The 19,266-nt window shown below is 62.3% G+C and overlaps 1 protein-coding gene across 1 annotated transcript in view; it reads left to right on the top strand.

Annotated features, from left to right (window-relative positions):
* The window catches only part of VAC14 (VAC14 component of PIKFYVE complex), a 102,036-nt gene extending 83,227 nt beyond the window's left edge, over positions 1-18,809 (top strand). Inside the window, exons 15-19 of the mRNA XM_028092304.2 lie at positions 8,751-8,925; positions 10,303-10,421; positions 11,687-11,766; positions 13,516-13,666; positions 18,189-18,809. Coding sequence (XP_027948105.1) covers positions 8,751-8,925; positions 10,303-10,421; positions 11,687-11,766; positions 13,516-13,666; positions 18,189-18,351 — 688 coding nt within the window. The 3' untranslated portion in view covers positions 18,352-18,809. The remainder of the gene's footprint in view (positions 1-8,750; positions 8,926-10,302; positions 10,422-11,686; positions 11,767-13,515; positions 13,667-18,188) is intronic.
* The last annotated feature ends 457 nt before the right edge of the window (positions 18,810-19,266 follow it).

The raw sequence follows: 19,266 nt of genomic DNA on the forward strand, positions 1-19,266 counted from the left end.
GGGGCCGAGTCTGTCAGCTGGGCCAGGTGCAGGAGACAGCTTCTGTCCTGAGGAGCAGGCAGAGAGGGCCACCTGACCACCCTGGCAGTGTATGAGGCGGGGAGTCACCTCTCCTGGCTCTGCGCTGCTCTCATCTTGGTCCCTAGAGACAGCCCCAAACCTGGAGAGGGGTTGGCTGACCCCAAGGCAGCTGAGACCATTTGGTTCTCTTAGCCACTCCCATCCAGATGAGGCCTTCGCTGGAGGTCTCCAGGTGAGCCCAGCCCAGGTGTCTGTGCCCCCCGGGAGCCTGGCCGTGCTGCTCTTTAATAGAGGAACAGAGAGCTAAGTAGATGAAAAGCCCTTTTCTTCCTCTTCCCCATCATGCTGTGTCCCTCCCTCCATCCCTTTCCCCCAGCTCCTAGCAAGACCCAGAAAAACAAGTCCTTGTGCCTCCTCCCACCCCCTCCACCCCCCCCAAAAGAAACTTTTAAAACGTATCAGACACATCGACTGCATTAAACACGATGAATTTTTAAGGCATGAGTTGGCAGGGTTACCATGGCTGCCTCTGCCCTGAGGGGCACACTGCTGAGGAGTGATTGAAATAAATAAAACAGATTTACAGTTTTCATACTTGGGAAGCAGGGAGCTGGAAGGGAAGAGGAGTGTGGGGCAGGGTGGGAGGGGGAGAAGTGGGGGCAGTGAAGCTCTGGAGCTTTCTGAACTTCAGATGGGAGGCCACTCCTACCTCCCTGTTCTAATGTTACTCTGACCTGAAGGCTGCTTTCTCTTTAAACTCCTAAAGGATCCCAGCCGTCGGGCAGGGGCAGGGCCGAGGCCAAGGCTGGAGGGCAAGCGGGGGTAGTGGGGGCATCAGCATGCCCTTACTTGGGGATGGGAGGTGGGGCTCGATCGGAGGGAACCAGCTTGAGCATCTTGCAAATGGCCCAGGGACCTGGGAAGGATCAGCTGACGAGGAAGGGGGCAGTTTCTGACCTTGGCAGCTTTGCTGGTCTTGTTTGCAGAAGGCACAGGGAAGTGGGTTCATGGGAAGAATTGTTACATCTTCCCCAAAGCCAGTGAGGCTCAGTGGGAATGGTGGCAGTGGCTCTGGGCCCCTGTGTTTTCTATACTTGACATCAGGCTGCACTTGGGACTTAAGGTTGTGAGACTCCAGGCATCTGCCAGGACAGCCCACGTCCTCTTGGCCTTAGACCACTGAGGGGATGTAGACCCCAGCAAGTGGCCAAAGTAGAGAAGTGAGGGCCTGTATCTCCGTGCGTGGTGTTGGCCTGGTCAGGACACAGGTGCTGGGGATGGAGATGAAGGAAGGAGGCCCAGCTACAGGGAGAGGGAAGGGCTCTAAGCAGAAATGATTTGGCCCTGCCTCCAAGGACACCTGCACCAGTGGTGCCTGGAACTTGTTCCTTGCCCCAGTGGGCCTGGCCCTGAGGCCACCTTGCAGAGGGCTGTGGGGGCCACCCCGCCCGGAGCTTTCCTCAAAGGCAGCGTCCAGTTCTAGCCTCGGCAAGGGAGCTAGAACCAGGCCTGCCTTCCCAGTCGCCCTCCACACCCCAGCTGAGCCGTGTTCACCACCCCTGAGCTGACCATCCCCTCCCCAGGCCACCCACCAGAGAGCCGAGCCGCAAGCCAGGCCCAGTGCAGCTGGACGCCTGGACCTGCCTGGGCAGGACCCGGGGTGCCAGGGGGCCCTGATGCCAGAGCACGGAAGTGGAGGTGGGGCAGGGCAGCATGGGCGGGCGGTTTAGGAGCCGCAAGCGGACCTTCCTGTGTGTCTCTGGGAAGCTGTTTACTGGGCCCAGCCCAGCGGGAGGTGCCCGATGGAATCAACCATGTGGCCCACCTCCCATGTGATACTAATGGCTTGGTTCCTCTGGGTCTGGCCGGCTCTGGAGGCCTCGTCCCCTTGATGGCACAGGAGATGGGGGGGGGGGGGTGCGTTAAAGAGCCGGGGCACACTCCCTGAAGGCTCATTCTGACTTCTCTTCATCGAGGGGCAGTTGGCCCCGAGGGGCAACAGTGTTGAAGCAGGAAGGGAGCATGAATAGCAGCTGGGGGAGGCTGGGGGTGGGAGGTGGGTTCTCCAGCTTCTCTCTCAACACTGGCATCTCCTTCCACTCAAGTGTGCTGTTGTCCAGAGTCTCTCCCCATTGGGCTAGCTATTCTGTGTCCTCTGCTGGTGGCTTTCACGTCGACTTGGGACAGTCAAGAATGGGAAAGGCCTCCATCTCCCCTTAAACTTCTCTTGAATCCGTCTGGGGCCCTTACCACATCCCTGTCCAGTAGCCTTGGGCCGAGTCACCAGCAGGGTGGGCTGTGCCCCCCAGCACCTGAAAGCCAACACTGTTGGGCAGTAGGTGAGGGAGGCGCTCCTGGGCCCTTCAGGCTGAGCGCTCACCCCAGGCACCCCCTCCAAGGGTCAGACACACCATCTGCTTCTGCCTTTCGTCTCTCTTTAAAAAGCCAGGCCTGTGGAAGGAGAGAGGGTAGGAGAGTGGAGGGCGGCAGCCCCCAGCGAGTGTGGATTAGCTCCCTTCCCCGGCCAGCCCTCAGCTCTGGGCTCAGTGTCAGAACAGTTGGGGCGGGGGTAGTGGGGGCATCAGCATGCCCTTACTTGGGGATGCAAGCCGGAGAAGAGCCCCAGGAGGGAACCAACATGAGTGTCTTGCAAATGGCCCAGGGACCTGGGAAGGATCGGCTGACAATGAAAGGGGGGCAGTTCCTGACCTTGGCAGCTTTGCTGGTCTTGTTTGCAGAAGGCACAGGGAAGTGGGTTCATGGGAAGAAGTGTTACATCTTCCCCAAAGCCACATGGCAGGGTTCAGATTCCCCTGAGCGCAGCATGGCAGGGAGCCAGAGTGCTTCCTCCCCGAGAAAGGTATGTGTCCATGCTGGGACTCTGCCCTCCAGGGCCCATACCCTGGTATGGGGCCCCTGCTCCTGCAGACGGGCCTAGACCTGGGAAGGAGCCCATTGTCCAGCTGCCCCTCTCCCCTGGGCCAGCCTTGCCCTTCCCCAGGCCCTGGGGTCCTTCTGTCCTGAAAGGAACTGCTCACCCTCATCTTTTTACCACTCCCACCACCCCAACAGGCTTCCTCAATGCCGACCCCTATCCTTCATGCCTTACCCAGGCCCGGGAATGGGGGGTTGGGGCGGGGGCGGCGGTGCAGGGCTGGCCAGTTGGGAGAGAGGCTTCCGGAGGCAGAAGCAAACCGCACTTTGCACCCTCAGTGGTGATGGCCTCTTCTTTCCTGCTCTGCACGTGGCCCTGATGAGGGAAGGGGGCACAAAGCCGCTGGGCAGGTCTTATCCTCCAAACCAAGTCTTGGCCTGCCCTGGTTGGTGACCTGTCCAGGTCCCTAGAGTAAGAGCAGCCTGGGGTCCCTTTCCCACTGCCAGGACAGGGTACAGGACAGTGCCAGGCTCCCTGTCGGCCTAGTAGGGGCCAGCCTGTGCCCAAGCCTGCGCCACATGCCCTCAGGGCATGCCTGGCCTGTCTCGAGCCACCTGCAAGGCTAGTTGACACCCCCCTCCTCCTCCCTGCCCTGGCCCACAGATCACCTGAAGCAGGGGCTGTGGGTGGGTGCCAGACCGGGGCTCTGGAGAACATCTTCTACCGTTGGCCGCCACTGAGGCCAGTGGCCATTCAGGGCCGGAGTCTGGTGCACGAGGATGCTTAGCCGGTGTTAGTGGTTGAAGGGACTGTGACACAAAACTCACACCAGCCTGGCAAGGGCAGTGTGGCCATGCTCCAGGGTGCCTTCCCCTGGCCCTGCTATAGACCTTGGTCTTTTGAAGTTACCCCCAAGGAAGGCACCTCTATGGGGAGGCAGTGTCCTCTCAATCCACTAGGGAAAGTGGGGGTCCCTCTCGGGTCAGGCCAGAGACAGGTTGCTCCCCTAAAAGGGACCAGAGAGAACTGTTCCCTCCCTGGCATGAACCCAGACCCAGAAGCAGGGGGACCAGCTGCGCAGCCAAACAGGCGGCTGGAAGAGGGGGAGGCGGAGACCACCCACGGGGCCCTCCGGCCTCAGGTGAGAGGCCACCGCAGGGCACATGCGTGTGGACCCCTGCCCTCCAGCCCTGAGGTGGGCCTGCGGGCTGTGGCCTCCCAGACTCCCTGTAGGTTTCCCTCTGCCTCACCTCTCTGCCTTGTCCCTATTCTCCAAGCCATTGTCTCGTGATGAATAGTACTTTAATACGGGTATTAAAAAATACGGGCAAATGTTTAATGCTTGCAAGCTGTGTTCATTATTGATGCTGTGCTTGAGAGCCAGGCAGGCAGCCCAAGCAGGGCCGGGGCTCAGCAGAAGTGATGACGCTGCAGCCCTGCGAGGCAGCCGTCTGCCAGGCCCCCGCTGGGCACGGATGGGCACCGGGGAGGCAGAGTAGGAGCAGGGACTCAGGTTCTGGAAGTGGACTCTTCTGGGTCTGGATCCTCCCTCCGCCCCTGATCAGCTGTGTGCCTGGCAACGTGGTCCTCTCCATGTGGAGTGATACCCCCTGCCCCGCATGGCGTGAGGACTCAGCAAATGCCCCGGGAGGACCCTGGGGCTGGGCCTCTGGAGACTCAAGGCCACCCGTGCAGGCCATTTCATGGGCTCGGGGTTGAAGTGAAAAGTGGGTGCCTCCCTCTCCCCCCCCCCACCCTCCCCCTTACTACTCAGGAAGAGGAATCAGCGTCCTGCTCAGGTACTCAGAGCCTTCCAGGCTGCGGCCCGGCTGACCTACCCAGATTCACCTTGCCCTGCCCCCTAAAATGCCCAGGACCCAGTGAGCCCACAGACGTGAGCTGCTGTCCTTTCCGTCAGCCCTTGCCCATCCCACGAGGGCCCATGTAACCCCCTCAGCACGGTGCCTGGCGTGTGGTAAGAGCTGCCAGTGAGCTAGCTAATACTTCATTGTTCCTGCCTTCTGGAGGCTTCGTGACCCAGCACTCTGGGAATTGTTTTCCTTCTCCCCAAAGTTCAGGTGACCTTGGGATGGGATGGCAGAGGCTGGATAAGAGGAGATGAGGTGCAGCCCCTGCCTCCGAGGGTGGCCCGGCCACAGGGGTGGGGGGCAGAATAGCCCCTCCAGCCTCTGCCCAGCAGCCTCCTGGGGTGGGGAAGACCGCCCTGCTGAGGCGAACGTCCAGAGCACAGTGGGGCTTGAGGCCAGCTGGAGGGTGTGCGCCCCCCACCGCCGCTCCTCTCTGAGGGGCCCTTTCCTGGCTTCTCTCCCTTCCGCTCTTTGGTGGTTTAATTAGTGGAGCTTGGGGGCAGCTCCTCGGTGCAACATGTCATGCCTGTGTCCTCACAGCACGCGTTCAGGGGTCTGCTGAGCTGAGCCGGCCTCCCGCGTCCCCTGGGCTGGGCAGCCGGGCCCAGGATGATGAAGGCGGAAACTTAACATCTGGGAAGCCGCTCTCCACAGACAGGCGTGCACAGCAGGCCGGGGCTGCCCAGGATGAGCGAAGGGGGTGTGCCAGAGCGGGGCGCAGGCGTAGCTCTGCGCCTTTGTCCAGTGTCTCCACGCGGTGACGTTCAGCAGTAGTTAGCAGCTACCCAGTGCCAGGCCCTCCTCATGAGGGTCACAGCCAGGACCCTGCCCCTTGCAGCCCCCGTTCTGGAGGGAGAGACAGTGGGGACCCAGTAGACAAGTCTGTCACCCAGATGATCCAGGTAGTGAGAAACGCTCAGAAGGACACAGGACTTTCCTTAGCAAGGGCTGGTGGCAGGAGATGTGCACTGGACAGAGGCGTCCCCAGGGCCCAGGGTTGTAGCTCACACCTCCATGGCCAGAGGGGGCCGGCCGTGTGCGGGTCCCTCGGTAGAGCTTTTCACGCCAGGGCAGAGGTCAGGAACAGAAGGAAAGCCCAAGGGGCCAGCATGTGGTGAGTGAAGGAGGAATCCTAAGAGCTGAGGTTGGAGAGAAGTGACCAGAAGATGCAAGATCCTAGAGGCATGGTGAGGAGTTGCAGTTTGTTTAGATCCCGTGGGAAAGCACGGGGGGCGGGGAGGGGGTGGTGGGGGGCATGTTCTGATGAGCACTTTCCAGGGCTTGCACTGGTGGGCAGTCCACTGGGAGGGTGGACTGTAGGGGTGAGAGAAGCAGCAGGGAGACCAGTGAGGAGACGGCTTGGCATTGACCAGAAGAGATGGCCACCACTTGCCGGGCTGTTGGGTGCACTGGACAGAGAAGCCACGGGTTCGAGGACGACTTCTTCCTTGGTTTGGGTGGAGCAGCTGCGTGGCCGGGACAGTGACACTGCTTCCTGAGGTGGGAAGGCGGGGAGCCGGAGCGCTGTGCCGTGGCCCTGCCGAATTTGCAGTGCCTGTCGGGCAGCCGCCGATCTAGAGATGGCCTTGAAAAAATGGCACCAGGCGCGACTGCCGAGAGAGGCAGACGAGAGACAGAGAGCACGCGTGTGCAGGGCCACCGCAACACGAGAGCAGGAGCAGTCTCTGAGGGAAGGGAAAGCCAGGACACTGTGCTGTCACTGGTGGCGAGAGAAGAGCATTTCTAGAAAATTCCACCATCCCTGACCTTCTGTAGCACCAGCAGTGTTACGGGGTTCTGAGGGACACCAGGAGGCCTTGGCAGCCGCCTGTCCTCACCAGCACCACCCCCTTTGCTTACCCCTCCACACTTCCCCAGCTGTCCTCACGTGAGAGCGCTGCCCCCGCCCGCTGGCTGCCACACGGCCCTGTGCCCCATGGTCCCTGGAGAGGGCTGCCTGGCAGGGCCTCAGCTGTTGGCCTCTGTCATGGAGACGGCAGCAGCTGCAGGCGACGGGCATTTGTGACCATTTGTCAGAATGCTCCCCTTCCTCCCTGGCCTGCCCTTCTGGAACATTTCTATCCCACGGCCCTGGAGACAGGGCTTATCCAGGGATGGGAGGCCCAGGAGGGGACAGAAAGTACTGTCTGTGCTCTGCAGAAAGCCAAGCTCCCTCCTATGAACTGGCCGTCACCCCACCCACAGCACTACCGGGGTACCCAGGGAGGGTCCCGTTAGCCATAGACTGTGCACCCCGCCGTGAGTTGTCCCCAGTCGTGGCCGCTGTCCTCTGAGTAGCCCCCATTATGCAGGGGATTATAATCCCCAATCAGGAGGTGAAGAAATTGTTGGCACAGAGACGCTGGGGTCACACAGCTCGTCGGATGATCCAGGCCCTGGGTGTGCACAGGTGAGCCCGGGTGCCACCCAGGCGAAGGCAGAGCCCATCCCACACCACTGTCCAGCCCCACCCCCCGCCCCAACAGCCTTGTTTCCACTTCTCTGGCGCATTCCTCCCCGAGGCTGCTGGTTCCAGCTGGGCCTGGGCTGGAGACGGCCTGCCCACTGTTTGCACTTCGTGGTTTGGCCACTCTATTACCAAATGCTCTGGGATTTTTCTGGAGCCGGGGGTGGGGAAGAATCTTCTGCTGTCTGGCCCAAGGCATGGCTTGGGGAAGCAGGAAACCAGACCCTGATAAATGCAGAGTTTAGTACGAGTTCAGTGACCTGGCATAGCTACATGTCCAGCATCTTGGCTCCAGATGTGGTTCATGTTGTCCAGCACACCAGACCTTTGTCCCCACAAGCCCATGTCCAAGTCTGTGTACTTCCCAGGAGCAGGGACGCAGAGTCAGGCAGACAGACTTGCACCCGGATGGGAGACGGGGCAGGTTGGAGAGCTGGATGCGGAGCACCGTCAGTAGCTCAGTGGCCACACCCCGACAGGAAGGCCCCACCTGCCCACTCCTTGGTTGGCCCTTCTCAGTTTGCAGGAGCCTTGGGATCCCTAGACTCCCGACAGGAAGGCTCACTCGTCACCTCAAGGTTGGTTGGGCCTCCATGGGCGCCATGGCAAAGGAGGGAGGTCAACAGGCTTCCTCCAAGCCTGTCCTTGAGACCTGCCTCTCACTGTTGACGTCATCTTGGCCCAGGGACCCTGGAAAATCTGCTTTTCTCCATTCTCTGGATTTCCTGTTTTCCTTTTTATAGAATGGAGGCTCCTTTCCACAAAGACTAAGCCTTATCCCTGCAGGACTTCCTAGAGGAGAGATGGTGGCAAGAAGTGGCCCTAACTCATCCCGTGACCTCGGTCAACTCACTTTGCCTCACTGCACCAGAGCTTCCTTATGTGAACAGCAGAGATAAAACTCAGGGTTGTCAGAGGGGCGGTCCATCCCACAAGCACCCACCGAGCCCCTGTAGCCAGGAGGCACCATGTGCTCCAGGTGTTGGGGGGGCCAGGCACGGGCAGTAGAGCCGTGAACAACACACACAGGTTCCTGAGCCCAGGGGGGCGGGCAGGAGCCAGTACATCGGTGACCAGTGCATGTGTTATTTGTCACATGAAGACTGTCTCTATCCAAAAAAGTAAAGGCGGGAAGGAGTAGGGAGTACCTCGGCACGTGGGGGATGTCGCTGTGGCACGCGGGAGATCTGGAAGGTTAGTAACTCGGGGCTTCTGTGGCGACAGTGGTAGGCAGAGGCCCACTGTTTCTTTAGAATTCCATTGTGGGGCCTGGGGCAGGGGAGGGAGGTCAGTCCAGCCCATGGCGCTCCAGAGTTGCTGGGCCAGAGTGAGCAGTCCTGGGAGGCCTGGGGCCAGGCCCGCTGTGAGCAGCACCCCACCGTCCCCAACAGGCCTGAGAGCTGGGGTCCCAGGCCAAACCCAGCAAGGAGCGGATTTCGTCAGGATGCTGCAAGACCAGGGAGAGGCTTCCTAGGTTAAGCCCAGAGGTTCTGTAACCTCCCCTCCGCCTGTTTTCCAGGCAACTCTGCCTCCTGTTGAACGCAGAGAACATCTTCCACTCGATGGCAGACATCCTGCTCCAAGAGGAGGACCTCAAGTTCGCCTCCACCATGGTCCACACCCTCAACACCATCCTGCTCACCTCCACAGAGCTCTTCCAACTGAGGAACCAGCTCAAGGACCTGAAGACTCTGGTACTCCGCGTCCACGGGCTCGGGCCCCGGGTTTGGTCCTGTGCACACACACGTGGGCACACAACCGCACTAGGCCGCCCCTCACCCCAGGAGGCTTCCGGGGGGAGACGGGATGGAATCTGAGATCTCCGGGTCCAGTGTAAACTACGGACACCCCCGGCTTGCTGCTCAGTGCCAGCCACGGCAATAAGTCAGAGCCGCTTTGCTGGGAGCCACCCGCTGCGGAGATCTCTGCCCGCAGAAGGCTCTGGACTCTACTCCAGGGTCCACATGCCCTCCCTGGGCCGCCGAAGACCATGCATTTTCCACTTGTTGACACCCCACCCCCCACCGCACACACCGAGCGGATTGGCTTCTGGGACCGAGTGGCTCACGCCTGCTGGGCCGTGCCGCCCTGTGTGAGTCAGGCTTCTGGGGTGTAATGTTGCCACACGTCAGGGATTGTTGCTCTCCCTACCCTTCTCCTCAGTCCTGGCCCTTCCCTCGGTCAGTTGAACACATCTGTCTCACAAGGCCAGGGTGTCCTAAGCCAGGGTGTCACAGTGCTGCCTGGCCCAGGCTCTGGATAAGGACCCAGCGGGGCTGGTCAGAGAGAGCAGGGGGCTGCTCACTGCTCTGCCATCCTACTATGGGGGGACACCGGTCAAGGGCCGGGCTTCCGAGGGCCTCTGGAAGTGCTGGTGGTTTCATTCCCCAGTGTGGGCTGTGGTCTTCCCCGCCCATCCCCCTCCCCCGCTCACACCCTGCCTCTGCTCTCTCTCAGGGAGTCTCAGGGACATCCAAGGCTGCTTCAGGGCATCTGGGGCCAGGCAGCTCGGACTGATCCAGGCCACACCTCTGCCTTCTTCCTGTGGTTCTTTCCAGACAGTCGCAGAGGACTTAAGAATTTTCCTCGGGGCAGGGGCTCCCTGGGTGTGGGCTCAGCTCCTGGGCAGGTTCCTGAGTACCGGGTGGGCTGCCGAGGAGAGAGGAGAGGTGGCGTCTCAGGATGAGACAGGATGCTGGCCAGGGAGAGCCCAAGCCCTGAGGAAGCCTCCCGCCTGCCCAGAGCCCCGCCCTCCCAGCCCCACGGGCTCTGGGAGCACAGCGTTCTGAAGAGGACGATTACGGTTGTTTGCCGAGGACAGGCTTACGCCTGAGCAGGCCCTCGCAGCCGCCACCACGTGGCTCCGTGGGACTGGGGGTAATGACAGGGTCTGAGGAGCTGTCAGCGTTTCCTTTGTGACGGCTTGTGCCCAGCTGGGCCGCCAAACACAGCCCCGGGTGCTGAGCTGGCCCCCCGACACCACGCAAGGGCCCCTGGAGCTCAGGCCCCGTGGGGTCCCGCGTGGGAAGGAGTGGGGGCTGTGTCAGCTGCTCACACGTCTTCCCCCTCAGGAGAGCCAGAACCTCTTCTGCTGCCTGTACCGCTCCTGGTGCCACAACCCTGTCACAACGGTGTCCCTGTGCTTCCTCACCCAGAACTACCGGCACGCCTACGACCTCATCCAGAAGTTGTATCCTTCCCGACCAGCCGCTGAGGGACGGCGGGGGGGGGGGGGGGGGGGGGAGGTGCTCCCTTTCTGCCCAGGTGGTGGGCCCAGCTGCCACGCTCCCGCCCCATCCCCCTGCTCGGCCGCCAGGCCGTGTGCCCTAAGGACCTTGGAGGGCGCCGAGAGGCGTGTATTGGAGAGGTGCTGCTGGCAGCAGACAGGGTCATCTAGGTCTCGGGGCAGGGAGCTGCCCTGGCGGAACCCTGTAAGCCAGGGATCGAGGCTGAGGGGTGCTGATGGGGCGTGTAGGTGAGGGCGCCCCAGGGCGGGGGCAGGGAGAGGCCCCAGGAATGGGGAAGGCGCGTGGACTGCAGCGGGTGGACCTAGGTGTGCAGACTTGCGGGCTTGAGCTCTGGTGTTTGCAGCATTGCTGGTGAGGAGCTCAGGGATCTTGTGGGGCCACAGAGCCAGAGGGAGCCCAGGTTGGCAGTGACAGAGGGGAGAAGCGGGCTGGGTGAGAGGCCTGAGCCAGAGACAAGACCCACAGCACGCCTCAGGGCCTGTGAAAGGCATCCAGGGGCCGATTAGTCACAGTCCTTAGAACACTGAAGCAAACCAACTTCCTCTGTGAATGCCTGGCATGTGACCCTGGATCAAAGAGCTACTTAGGATGCAAAATGGGCCTCCTTTCCTGATGGGACCAGGAGTTGGGGGTAAGGAGAGAGGGGCCCTGAGGTTCCTCTTCTGAGGCTCAGGGTGGCCTTGCCTCGCTCCCTGACGGTGCCTGCTCTCCTTCCACAACCTAGATTTGCTTTCTTCGGCCATTGGTGTGGCCCAGAGAGTGCAGGCCACACACTTGCCGCAGCCCTGACCTTGGCCCTGCTGACAGGCGTCCACCCAGGCAGGACCTTTCCTGCTCAGCCTGCTCCCCGCCCTCCCTCCACACCTCCCCCCAGGCTGCAGGGCTGAGATAAGAGCCTTTCAGAGCCAGGAGGGCGCAGAGGAGAGAGGCCTGGAGCAGAAGCGGAGTGCCCCTGCACGGGGACACCTGTGCCATTTTTCATTTAGAGGAACAGAGAGGCGAAGAGGCAGATAGACTGATGTCCCCTCTGTACCTTTGTGCCTAGCCAGAGCAGGTTCTGCTTCTGAAGCCAGGGCTCTGGGGGAAAGAACATGTGTTCCCAGCCCCTGGGTCCCAGCTCCCTGGTTGCCCCCACCCCAGCAGAGGCCCCCCACAGAGACGGGCTGTCCCGGCCCAGTGGTCAGACTTTCCTTGACCACCCACCCAGCGGGGACCTGGAGGTCACGGTGGATTTCCTTACGGAAGTGGACAAACTTGTGCAGCTGATCGAGTGCCCCATCTTCACATGTAAGAGCCCTGCTTCCGGCCGCTCTGCGCTGCCTCTGGGAGGGGGCGGGGAGCACACATACACACACACACCCCCGGGGGTGTTTCCTAGAACATCAAGAACAGAAGGCTGGGGATGACAGGGCTGAGGTGTCCAGTCCAGGCATCAGGACGGACGCCTGAAGGTGGGTCTCATGGATGCAGGCCAGCGGGTGGCAAACCCAACCCCCCCCCCCGAAGGTGAATAACATCCCTGCCGGGGGGACCAGAGGAGCTGGCCCAGAGCTGTTTCCAGCCCCCCTGCAAGCCCGGGCTCTCAGAAGCTGTGGGGCCCCGCGGGCCCACATGCAGGGCCTTCTCTGTGCCCGGGAGCCACGGCCTCCTGTCTCTGCAAGGCAGAGTCGGCGTTTGCTGGGAGCAGCTGGGCAGGAGCTGCTGGATAGTGACGTCCAGGCTGAATGTGCAGAAGTGGCCGCAGGCTGGGGCGAGCACACCTCCTGCCGCCTCAGCACCTACAGTGCTTGCTCTCCAGAGCAGGCAGCCCGCTGAATAAAACTGCCGCGCTTACAGTAAGGTCGGGAAGCAGGGAGGCAGCCCTGCCGGTGGCCTCCTTCCTGCCCAGCTGGTCGGCCTGGCCCCCTGCTCTCTGGTAGCGCCTCTGACCCGCCCGAGCCTCTCCACGCAGCCAGGCACCAAGGTGGTAGAGGCCCAGGAGGGAGACCCTGTTCCCAGCAGAGTGCATCGAAGCCTGTCCCAAGTGGTCCCCTGGCCTGACATCTCACTGCCCCAAGGGCCTCCTGGGGCAGCTGGGCCCACCCTCTCCTGAGGTCAGGTCCAGCCTGACCCTGGAGAAGCCACAGGCGCCCTCTGACCGGGCCTAGGGCTTTGTGGGGGTGACCGCAGCAGATTCACCCCAGTCCTGCTCAGCACCCATCCCACTCTGGCTTGCCTGCCCCCCCCCCTTGGGGCCCAGAGTGGGGACTGGACTGGAACAGGCCCACACTCTTGCTGGAGTGGCCAGGCCCAGGGAGGACTGCACAGGTCTCTGCTGGCGGTCTTCCCCCCCCACCAGGGCAAGAAGAGGGTTTGGGGGACAGGGGGCGCCTGGCTGCTCTGGCTCCAGCTTTGGCCCAGACCCCCGCACGGCTGCTGCTGCTGGGGTCACATGGCCTCTCCGGACGTTTGTGGCATGTTCTCCACAAAGGATGCCCGGGACCGGGCCTTAGAGACACAAGAAGGGAGGAGCTAGTGACTCTCCCGGAGGGGCTTGGAGGAGGGAAGCCTCCTGTTGAATTGGGACAGGTGCTGGGCAGGTCCAGGGGCGCCTCTCCCATCCAGGGGGCTGCTGACAGGGCTGGTTACCTGAGGTGGCTTTCCGAAAGCACCTACCGGTCGCTCCTGAGCTTGGCGTGTGTGCAGCCGCGCGCACGTGCTTTTCCATCCTGCGCTCCCCGAAAGCTGTCCTGAGCCGGTCTTTCCCGCCCGCTCACCCTGTTTCTAGCCGTCTCGTGCTGGCACGTGCCGAGCAGCCCGGGGGGGGCTGTTACACTCCAGGCCCCAGGGTCCCCTCCTTAGCAGGCTGCGGTGAGCCTGGGGGCTCGGGGCCCAGTGGCAGGCTGGCGCGTGTCAGGCCGAGGGCCCTCTCAGGACAGACGGGCAGCAGGAAAGAGGCCTGACATTGCAGGGACAGCTGAGGCGCTGCTGGCGGGGCCGGGGCGGCGGGGGGGGGAGCGTGCTGACCCCTGCCCTCTGGCCTCCACCCTGCCACAGATCTGCGACTGCAGCTCCTGGACGTGAGGAACAACCCATACCTGATCAAGGCCCTCTATGGCCTGCTCATGCTGCTGCCGCAGTGCAGCGCCTTCCAGCTGCTGTCACACCGGCTGCAGTGCGTGCCCAAGCCCGAGCTGCTCCAGGCCGGGTGAGTGCCTCCGGGGGGCGGGGGGTGCCCACAGACGGCAGGCCCAGAGGGGTCTCCCTCACCTCGGAATCACGTCCCTCTGGCACTGCGGACACGGGCCGACCCACCACCACTGGCCCTCAGGCCTCGCGGCGCACCAGGCTGGGGGCTTCTGAGAGTGTTTACAAGGTGGCAGGGCCTAGCGATGCCTTCTCCAAGCAGTCGGGGTTGAGTTAATCAAAAATAAGAGGGCATTGCCACAGTCACCCAGACGGATACCCCTGGAGAGAAACCACGGGCGGAGGTGGAGGAGGAGTGCACGTCCTAGGTCAGAGACGGCGCCCAGTCCCACGCAGAGAGGCGTAAGAGCCAGGCCTCAGGTGGCCCTCCCCTCCGTCCATGGCAGAGGCTCCAACCTGGGCCTCAGAGAGACCCCAGGCGCACTGGGACCTTCCCAAACCCGTCCTGGGTTGGGCGAGAGGTAGGGTGCATCCATGGCTACCCTGCTTGAGTCCTGCCTGTGGGAAGAGCAGGTCCCAGGCACACCTCCACCACGAGTCCCAGCGTGGCAGCCTCCGGGCAGGAGGGCTGTGGCCCCGGGGCGGGTTGGGGGCGGGGGGGTGTCCAGCCAGACTCCCACCCCAAACCCACTGCTGGCCCAGCCCCCAGAGCCTGTTGGGCTGTGTCTATATTTGGTAACCCTTGGAGGCTTTGCCTCATCCACAGGCATTTGGCATCCGAGATGGAAAATTTCACTTGTCAGGTCGCCATGGAAACAAGCAGAGCCACTGAGAAGATTTACGCTGAATGGAGCTCACCCAGCTTGCATCAGATGCCCTGTGTGTCTAGAATTCCCTCCCAGGCTGCTGGAGCCACTTGGCAGGCCTGGCACCTCACTCCCGTGAAGGGCCTCGGGCTTGGGCCCTTGGGACTGATGCAGGCAGCCTTGAAATAGGCCTGCCTGACACTCAAGGCCCCAGACCCAAGCCCCTGTGCCCTCCATAGCACTGGGTTTAGGCTCCCACCATCCCTCCCATGTGGCTTGGCCTTTCCAGAGGCTGGGTGGGGGCCACCTGACAGGCTGTCTACCCTAGGCTGGCTGGAGGGGCTGAAGCCCCCAGCAGATGTGGCCCCCAGGCCAAAGCTCGGCTCCTGCCTACTCCACCCCTTCTCCCAGACAGCAGTGCTCTGGGCGGCAGAGCTAGGCACTGTCCCAGCTGCTCATAGTGATGCCCAGGTAATCCCCAGGGGAGCAGGGAGTTGGGTTTGCCCTTGGATTCCCTTAGCCAGAATACCCCCAGCTTCTGGGACTCAGAGGCCCTGAAGCCACACCATAGCCTCCCTGGCCTGGCCTCTGCACCAGCCTTTCCAATGTCCAGTGGGTGTTAGGGTCACCCTGGCAGGCACTCAGGAGGGAAGGTGCAGCTGGAGGAGGAGGCAGGAAGGGCTGCTTCCCTGTGACCTTTGGTTCTGGTCCCCACCCCCACCCCAAACCAGTCTGCTTTCTTGAAGGAGGCCTCTGGGCCAGGCCACAGACCCTGCGCTGCTAAGGGCCATCCCCCTGCCAGAGCTCTGCCCGCGACATCTCCTTGGTGGGGGGGGGTGGGGGGGGCGGTGGATGTAAAAGCTCCTGCAGGCTCCAGGCCCAGGTACAAGTTTGCAGAGGGAAGTTGGGGAAAACGGATTCTCCCTGAGCCTCCCATGGTCAGTCAAGGGAGTCTTGGGCCAAGGGGTTGAGACCTCTGGGTTCTCAGGTCCGTGAGCAGGTCACAGGCCTGGACCAGGATCTGGTCCAAGCTCAGCTAAGGATTTGCTCTGTGACCTCAGATCCCTCTCTTGGCTCTCGATTTCTTCATTAGTAAATGAGCCTTTGGGCTAAACGGATGCTTGAGGCTCTGCCCAGCCTTCAAGGCCCCGGGTGCCCAGCCTTGCAGGGACTCAGGAAGAGCCGTCACAGATAGAGGCAGGGAGACATTGGGTGGGAATGGGGCCCCAGGAACAGCTGGGGGAGGGGTCAGATTGCAAGCTTGGGCACAGAGAGACAGCTCACGCCCTGGAGAGGGAGATGGGGACGGTCTCAGCCCTGGGAGGGGCGGGCAGCTGGAAGACAGCTTTGGGTTGCCTGACAGGCCTGGAAGCCGGGAACAGCTGGGGGTGGGGGTGTCTGCACCCCTCACCCATCCCTCATTCCATGTGCTTCAGGCGCCAGCAGGCCTCAGAGACCCTGGCCCTGCTCAGGCTTCCAGGCCACTCCCCAGAGACCATCTCTGTGAGGCAGGAGGGAACCTCTGAAGCAAAAGCTGGTGACAGGTGCACGGGTGGGGTGGCAGCAGAGAGAGCCAGCTTCAGGTTCTGGAATCCCATCTCCACTGCTGGTGGGGTGTCCCCCCAGCCACGGACTGCCTGTGGGGTGTCATAAACAGAACATGAAGGGCTGGAGCAGCACGAGGAACCCCGGCCTGCGTGCTCAGGGGCAGGGGCATGCCCCTCCCCACTCACAAGACCTCAGGCCAGGAGGGGTCCAGGGGAAGCTGAGCCACTGAGGCCCAGAGAGTGCAAGGTATGGCCACTCCTCCCCTCCCCACACGCTCCCCGGGCCACATTCGTGCACATCACCCGGGTTTGCTGCCACTGCCGGCATCTCCACCAACACCCCTCATCTTGGTCCTACCTCTGGACCTAACGCCTGGCTTGCCGTTAGTGTCGGGGGCAGCAGCATACAGACCCATGCACGCCCAGCGACATACTGCAGTGTCCTGTCTGGGCGCGCGTTTCCTGGCCCGCAGGTCTCTCCCGCATCTCGGCCCGCTGCGCTGGGGCAGCACCTGGCCACTCCCTGGCTAGAGCTCTAAGCTGCAGGGTGTCCCTCGGCGTCTCCAGAAGCCCAGGTTACTCTCTCGGGGCGGTAACACCTGGACCACAGAGCTACTGTGACAGGGAGGCCCCTTCCCCGTTCTCAGGGGAGCTGAATACCGCAGCCAGAGTTCAGAATGCTGCCCCCAATCTGGCCCCCCTAGAGCCGGCCCCACCTGGCTCCTGGCCCCGGAAAGCAATGGCCAAGCCACCGTGCAAGGTGTCTTCCGGTGGTGCATCTTTAGCAGGAAGGGAACACACTGAAGTAGGGGTGCCGGGGGCCACCTCCGAGCTCCAGCTCCATCCTGACCACCAGAAGGGTTCCCACCGCCCCTGGTCCTGCCCCAGCAGCCAGGTGAATGGTCAGAGATGCCTGTCAGGGGCCAAGCTCATTGGTGAGGGTTTCCGTCGCTTCCCCCAAAGTGGACTGAGCCGCAGATGTACAGCAGGCCTCGAGCTGCTGGGCCCTGGCTGGTGTCGCCTCAGAGGGACAGAGTTGTAGCCACTGTGGCTGCCCCTCAGGCTGGGGCTGGGCACAGGCTAAGCTCTGGCGTGTTGAATCTGAAGGAATCCTCACAACCATCCCATGGGGTGGCTCCTGTGGCGGTCCCCCTTTACAGATAAGGAAACTGAGCCACGGGTTCAAGCTCAAATGGCTAGGAAGTGGTCGTATTACGGTTGGATCCACGCTTGTCTAGCTTCTGTGCTCAGCTGTTGTGCCCCAATATTGGGGCCGCTCCATGAACTCAGGGGGTCCAAGGATTCTCATGAACAGCCCACAGTCTTCATGGGACCCTCTTACCAGGGCCACCAGACCTCAGGGGCTAGAAGCAAATACTTCTCCAGCCCACACAGATCTGTTTCCTAAGCCAGTGAGGTTCAATTGGGAGAGGAGCAGACTTTCGTGAGACTCTGGAGGGGTGGTTAGAAACAGGGCAGGGCCCCAGGGGATCTAGTCCCTGGGGCAAGCTGAACAGGGCTACCACCCTGCGCAACTCGGGAGCATCGGGCACGTTGTAGCCCCGCTCTGCACAACCTGTGTAGCCGTACAGAGCAGCCTGGGGGGTACCACAATTCCTCTGGTAACAACAGGAATTATGGGAACCGTCGGCATACCCGGTGGTGAAACCAGCTCTCCTTCCCCAGGGACAGGGAACGACCCCACCTGGACCCCAACACTCAAAAATCAATGTCCTGACAAGCTGAAGGCCCAGTAGACTCTTCAGCAGTAGACAATCCCTGTTGTCTGCAGGCCTAGTCCTGCCCCAGAGAAAGGGCCAGGCTGCCTCCTCCCCCTTCTCCCTGGACCCTGTTCCAGGCCCCAGCTGGCTTCCTGGCTGGCTGCTAGCCCTGGCTTTCACCCCAAAGGGAGCCAGTCGTAAACAGGAAATGCTTCCCGATGCGATGCCTCCTGTGGGCCCCATCGCCAGCCCACAGACTGAAGACCATGTCCAAGCAGCAGTGTTGACTGGTCCCAGCCACTGAGGGGGAGGGGATGTTCTCGGGGCTCCCCTACTTTGGGGCTGACCGTTGGGCCCAGGGGTACCGGGCCTGAGGCAGACTCCCCAAGGTTGAGCTCCGTGAGCCTGTGGGCCGGCCCTGACCCCCTGCCCTCCTAGGCCTGGTGCCACCTGCCCCCCAGCTCCCTCCCGTGTGTGCCGAGACTGATGCTGAGCCCTTCCTTCCCCAGAGACAGTCCGCCGGCAGCCCCCAAGTCACAGAAAGCAGATTCCCCCAGCATCGACTACGCAGAGCTGCTGCAGCACTTCGAGAAGGTCCAGAAGAAGCACCTGGAAGCGAGGCACCAGCGGAGTGGGCGTGGGGATCACCTGGACCGGCGGGTTGTCCTCTGACAGGCCTGGCGTGGAGGAGGGCCCCAGGAGTGGCCCCCCGGAGCGGTCAGGGCCTTCGGGCCCCCTCCCTGAGGAGCTCAGAGACCTGCCTCGAGGGCAGGGGCTGGGCCTGGCCACCAGCGCGGGGTGGGGGCACAGAGGCCATCCGCCTAAGCTCCTCTCGTAGCCCAGCCCCCCCCCCCCGCCCCGGGCCCCCAGTGCTGTCAGCTGCACCCTGGCCTTCAGACAGAGCTGGCTTCCCACCAGGGTGGGGAGAAGCCTCAGACAGCACCCACTCTCTGGAACCGGTCTCTTTCTGATACCCTCTTGTCGAAGAGCTTGCGCTCTCAGGCTCGCCAGAGCTCCGCTCTGTGCTGACGCGCGAACACAGGAGTGCGCGTACCTGTCTGCGGACAGGGGCCAGCACGGAAGTCCGTGAATGACACGCCCCCTGCCCCAATAAATGACGGAAAACCCTCTGCCGCACCTGCTTGCTCCTTCCCACTGGCACCTGCTCTCTGCCTGCCTAATGCCCACAGCTGCTCCGGGACCCTGTGGCCCCTCCTGGAGCGCTGCTCGTGGCGGCCCCAGGGAGGGCTGGCTGCCCTTGGAGAGGCGGGTCCCCGCACAGTCCCCTGAAGGGTGTGTTCTGGGTCCCAGCTCTCACTGCTAGGACCCACCCTTTCCTGGAGACCACCAAGCACTGGCCTGGCCTGAAACCCTGAACCCTCCCTTCCCAGGCACCTAATCTGACTTTTCCACCCAGATATCCCCAGGGTAATGGGCTATGTCCCCATTGAACAGATGAACCAAACCTTGAGTTTCTGAATGAAAGGGCACTCACTGCAGGCTGCACACGGCTGGGAAGGGAAGGGAAGGCCCAGACCAGCGCAGGGACAGAGGCGGCGTCCTAGGTGCCCCACCTTGATTTGGCTA

Source organism: Eumetopias jubatus, unplaced genomic scaffold, assembly GCF_037043125.1.
Source record: "Eumetopias jubatus isolate StellerSeaLion01/CBP00866 unplaced genomic scaffold, mEumJub1_p1.0 scaffold_10, whole genome shotgun sequence".
NCBI classification, from domain to species: domain Eukaryota; kingdom Metazoa; phylum Chordata; class Mammalia; order Carnivora; family Otariidae; genus Eumetopias; species Eumetopias jubatus.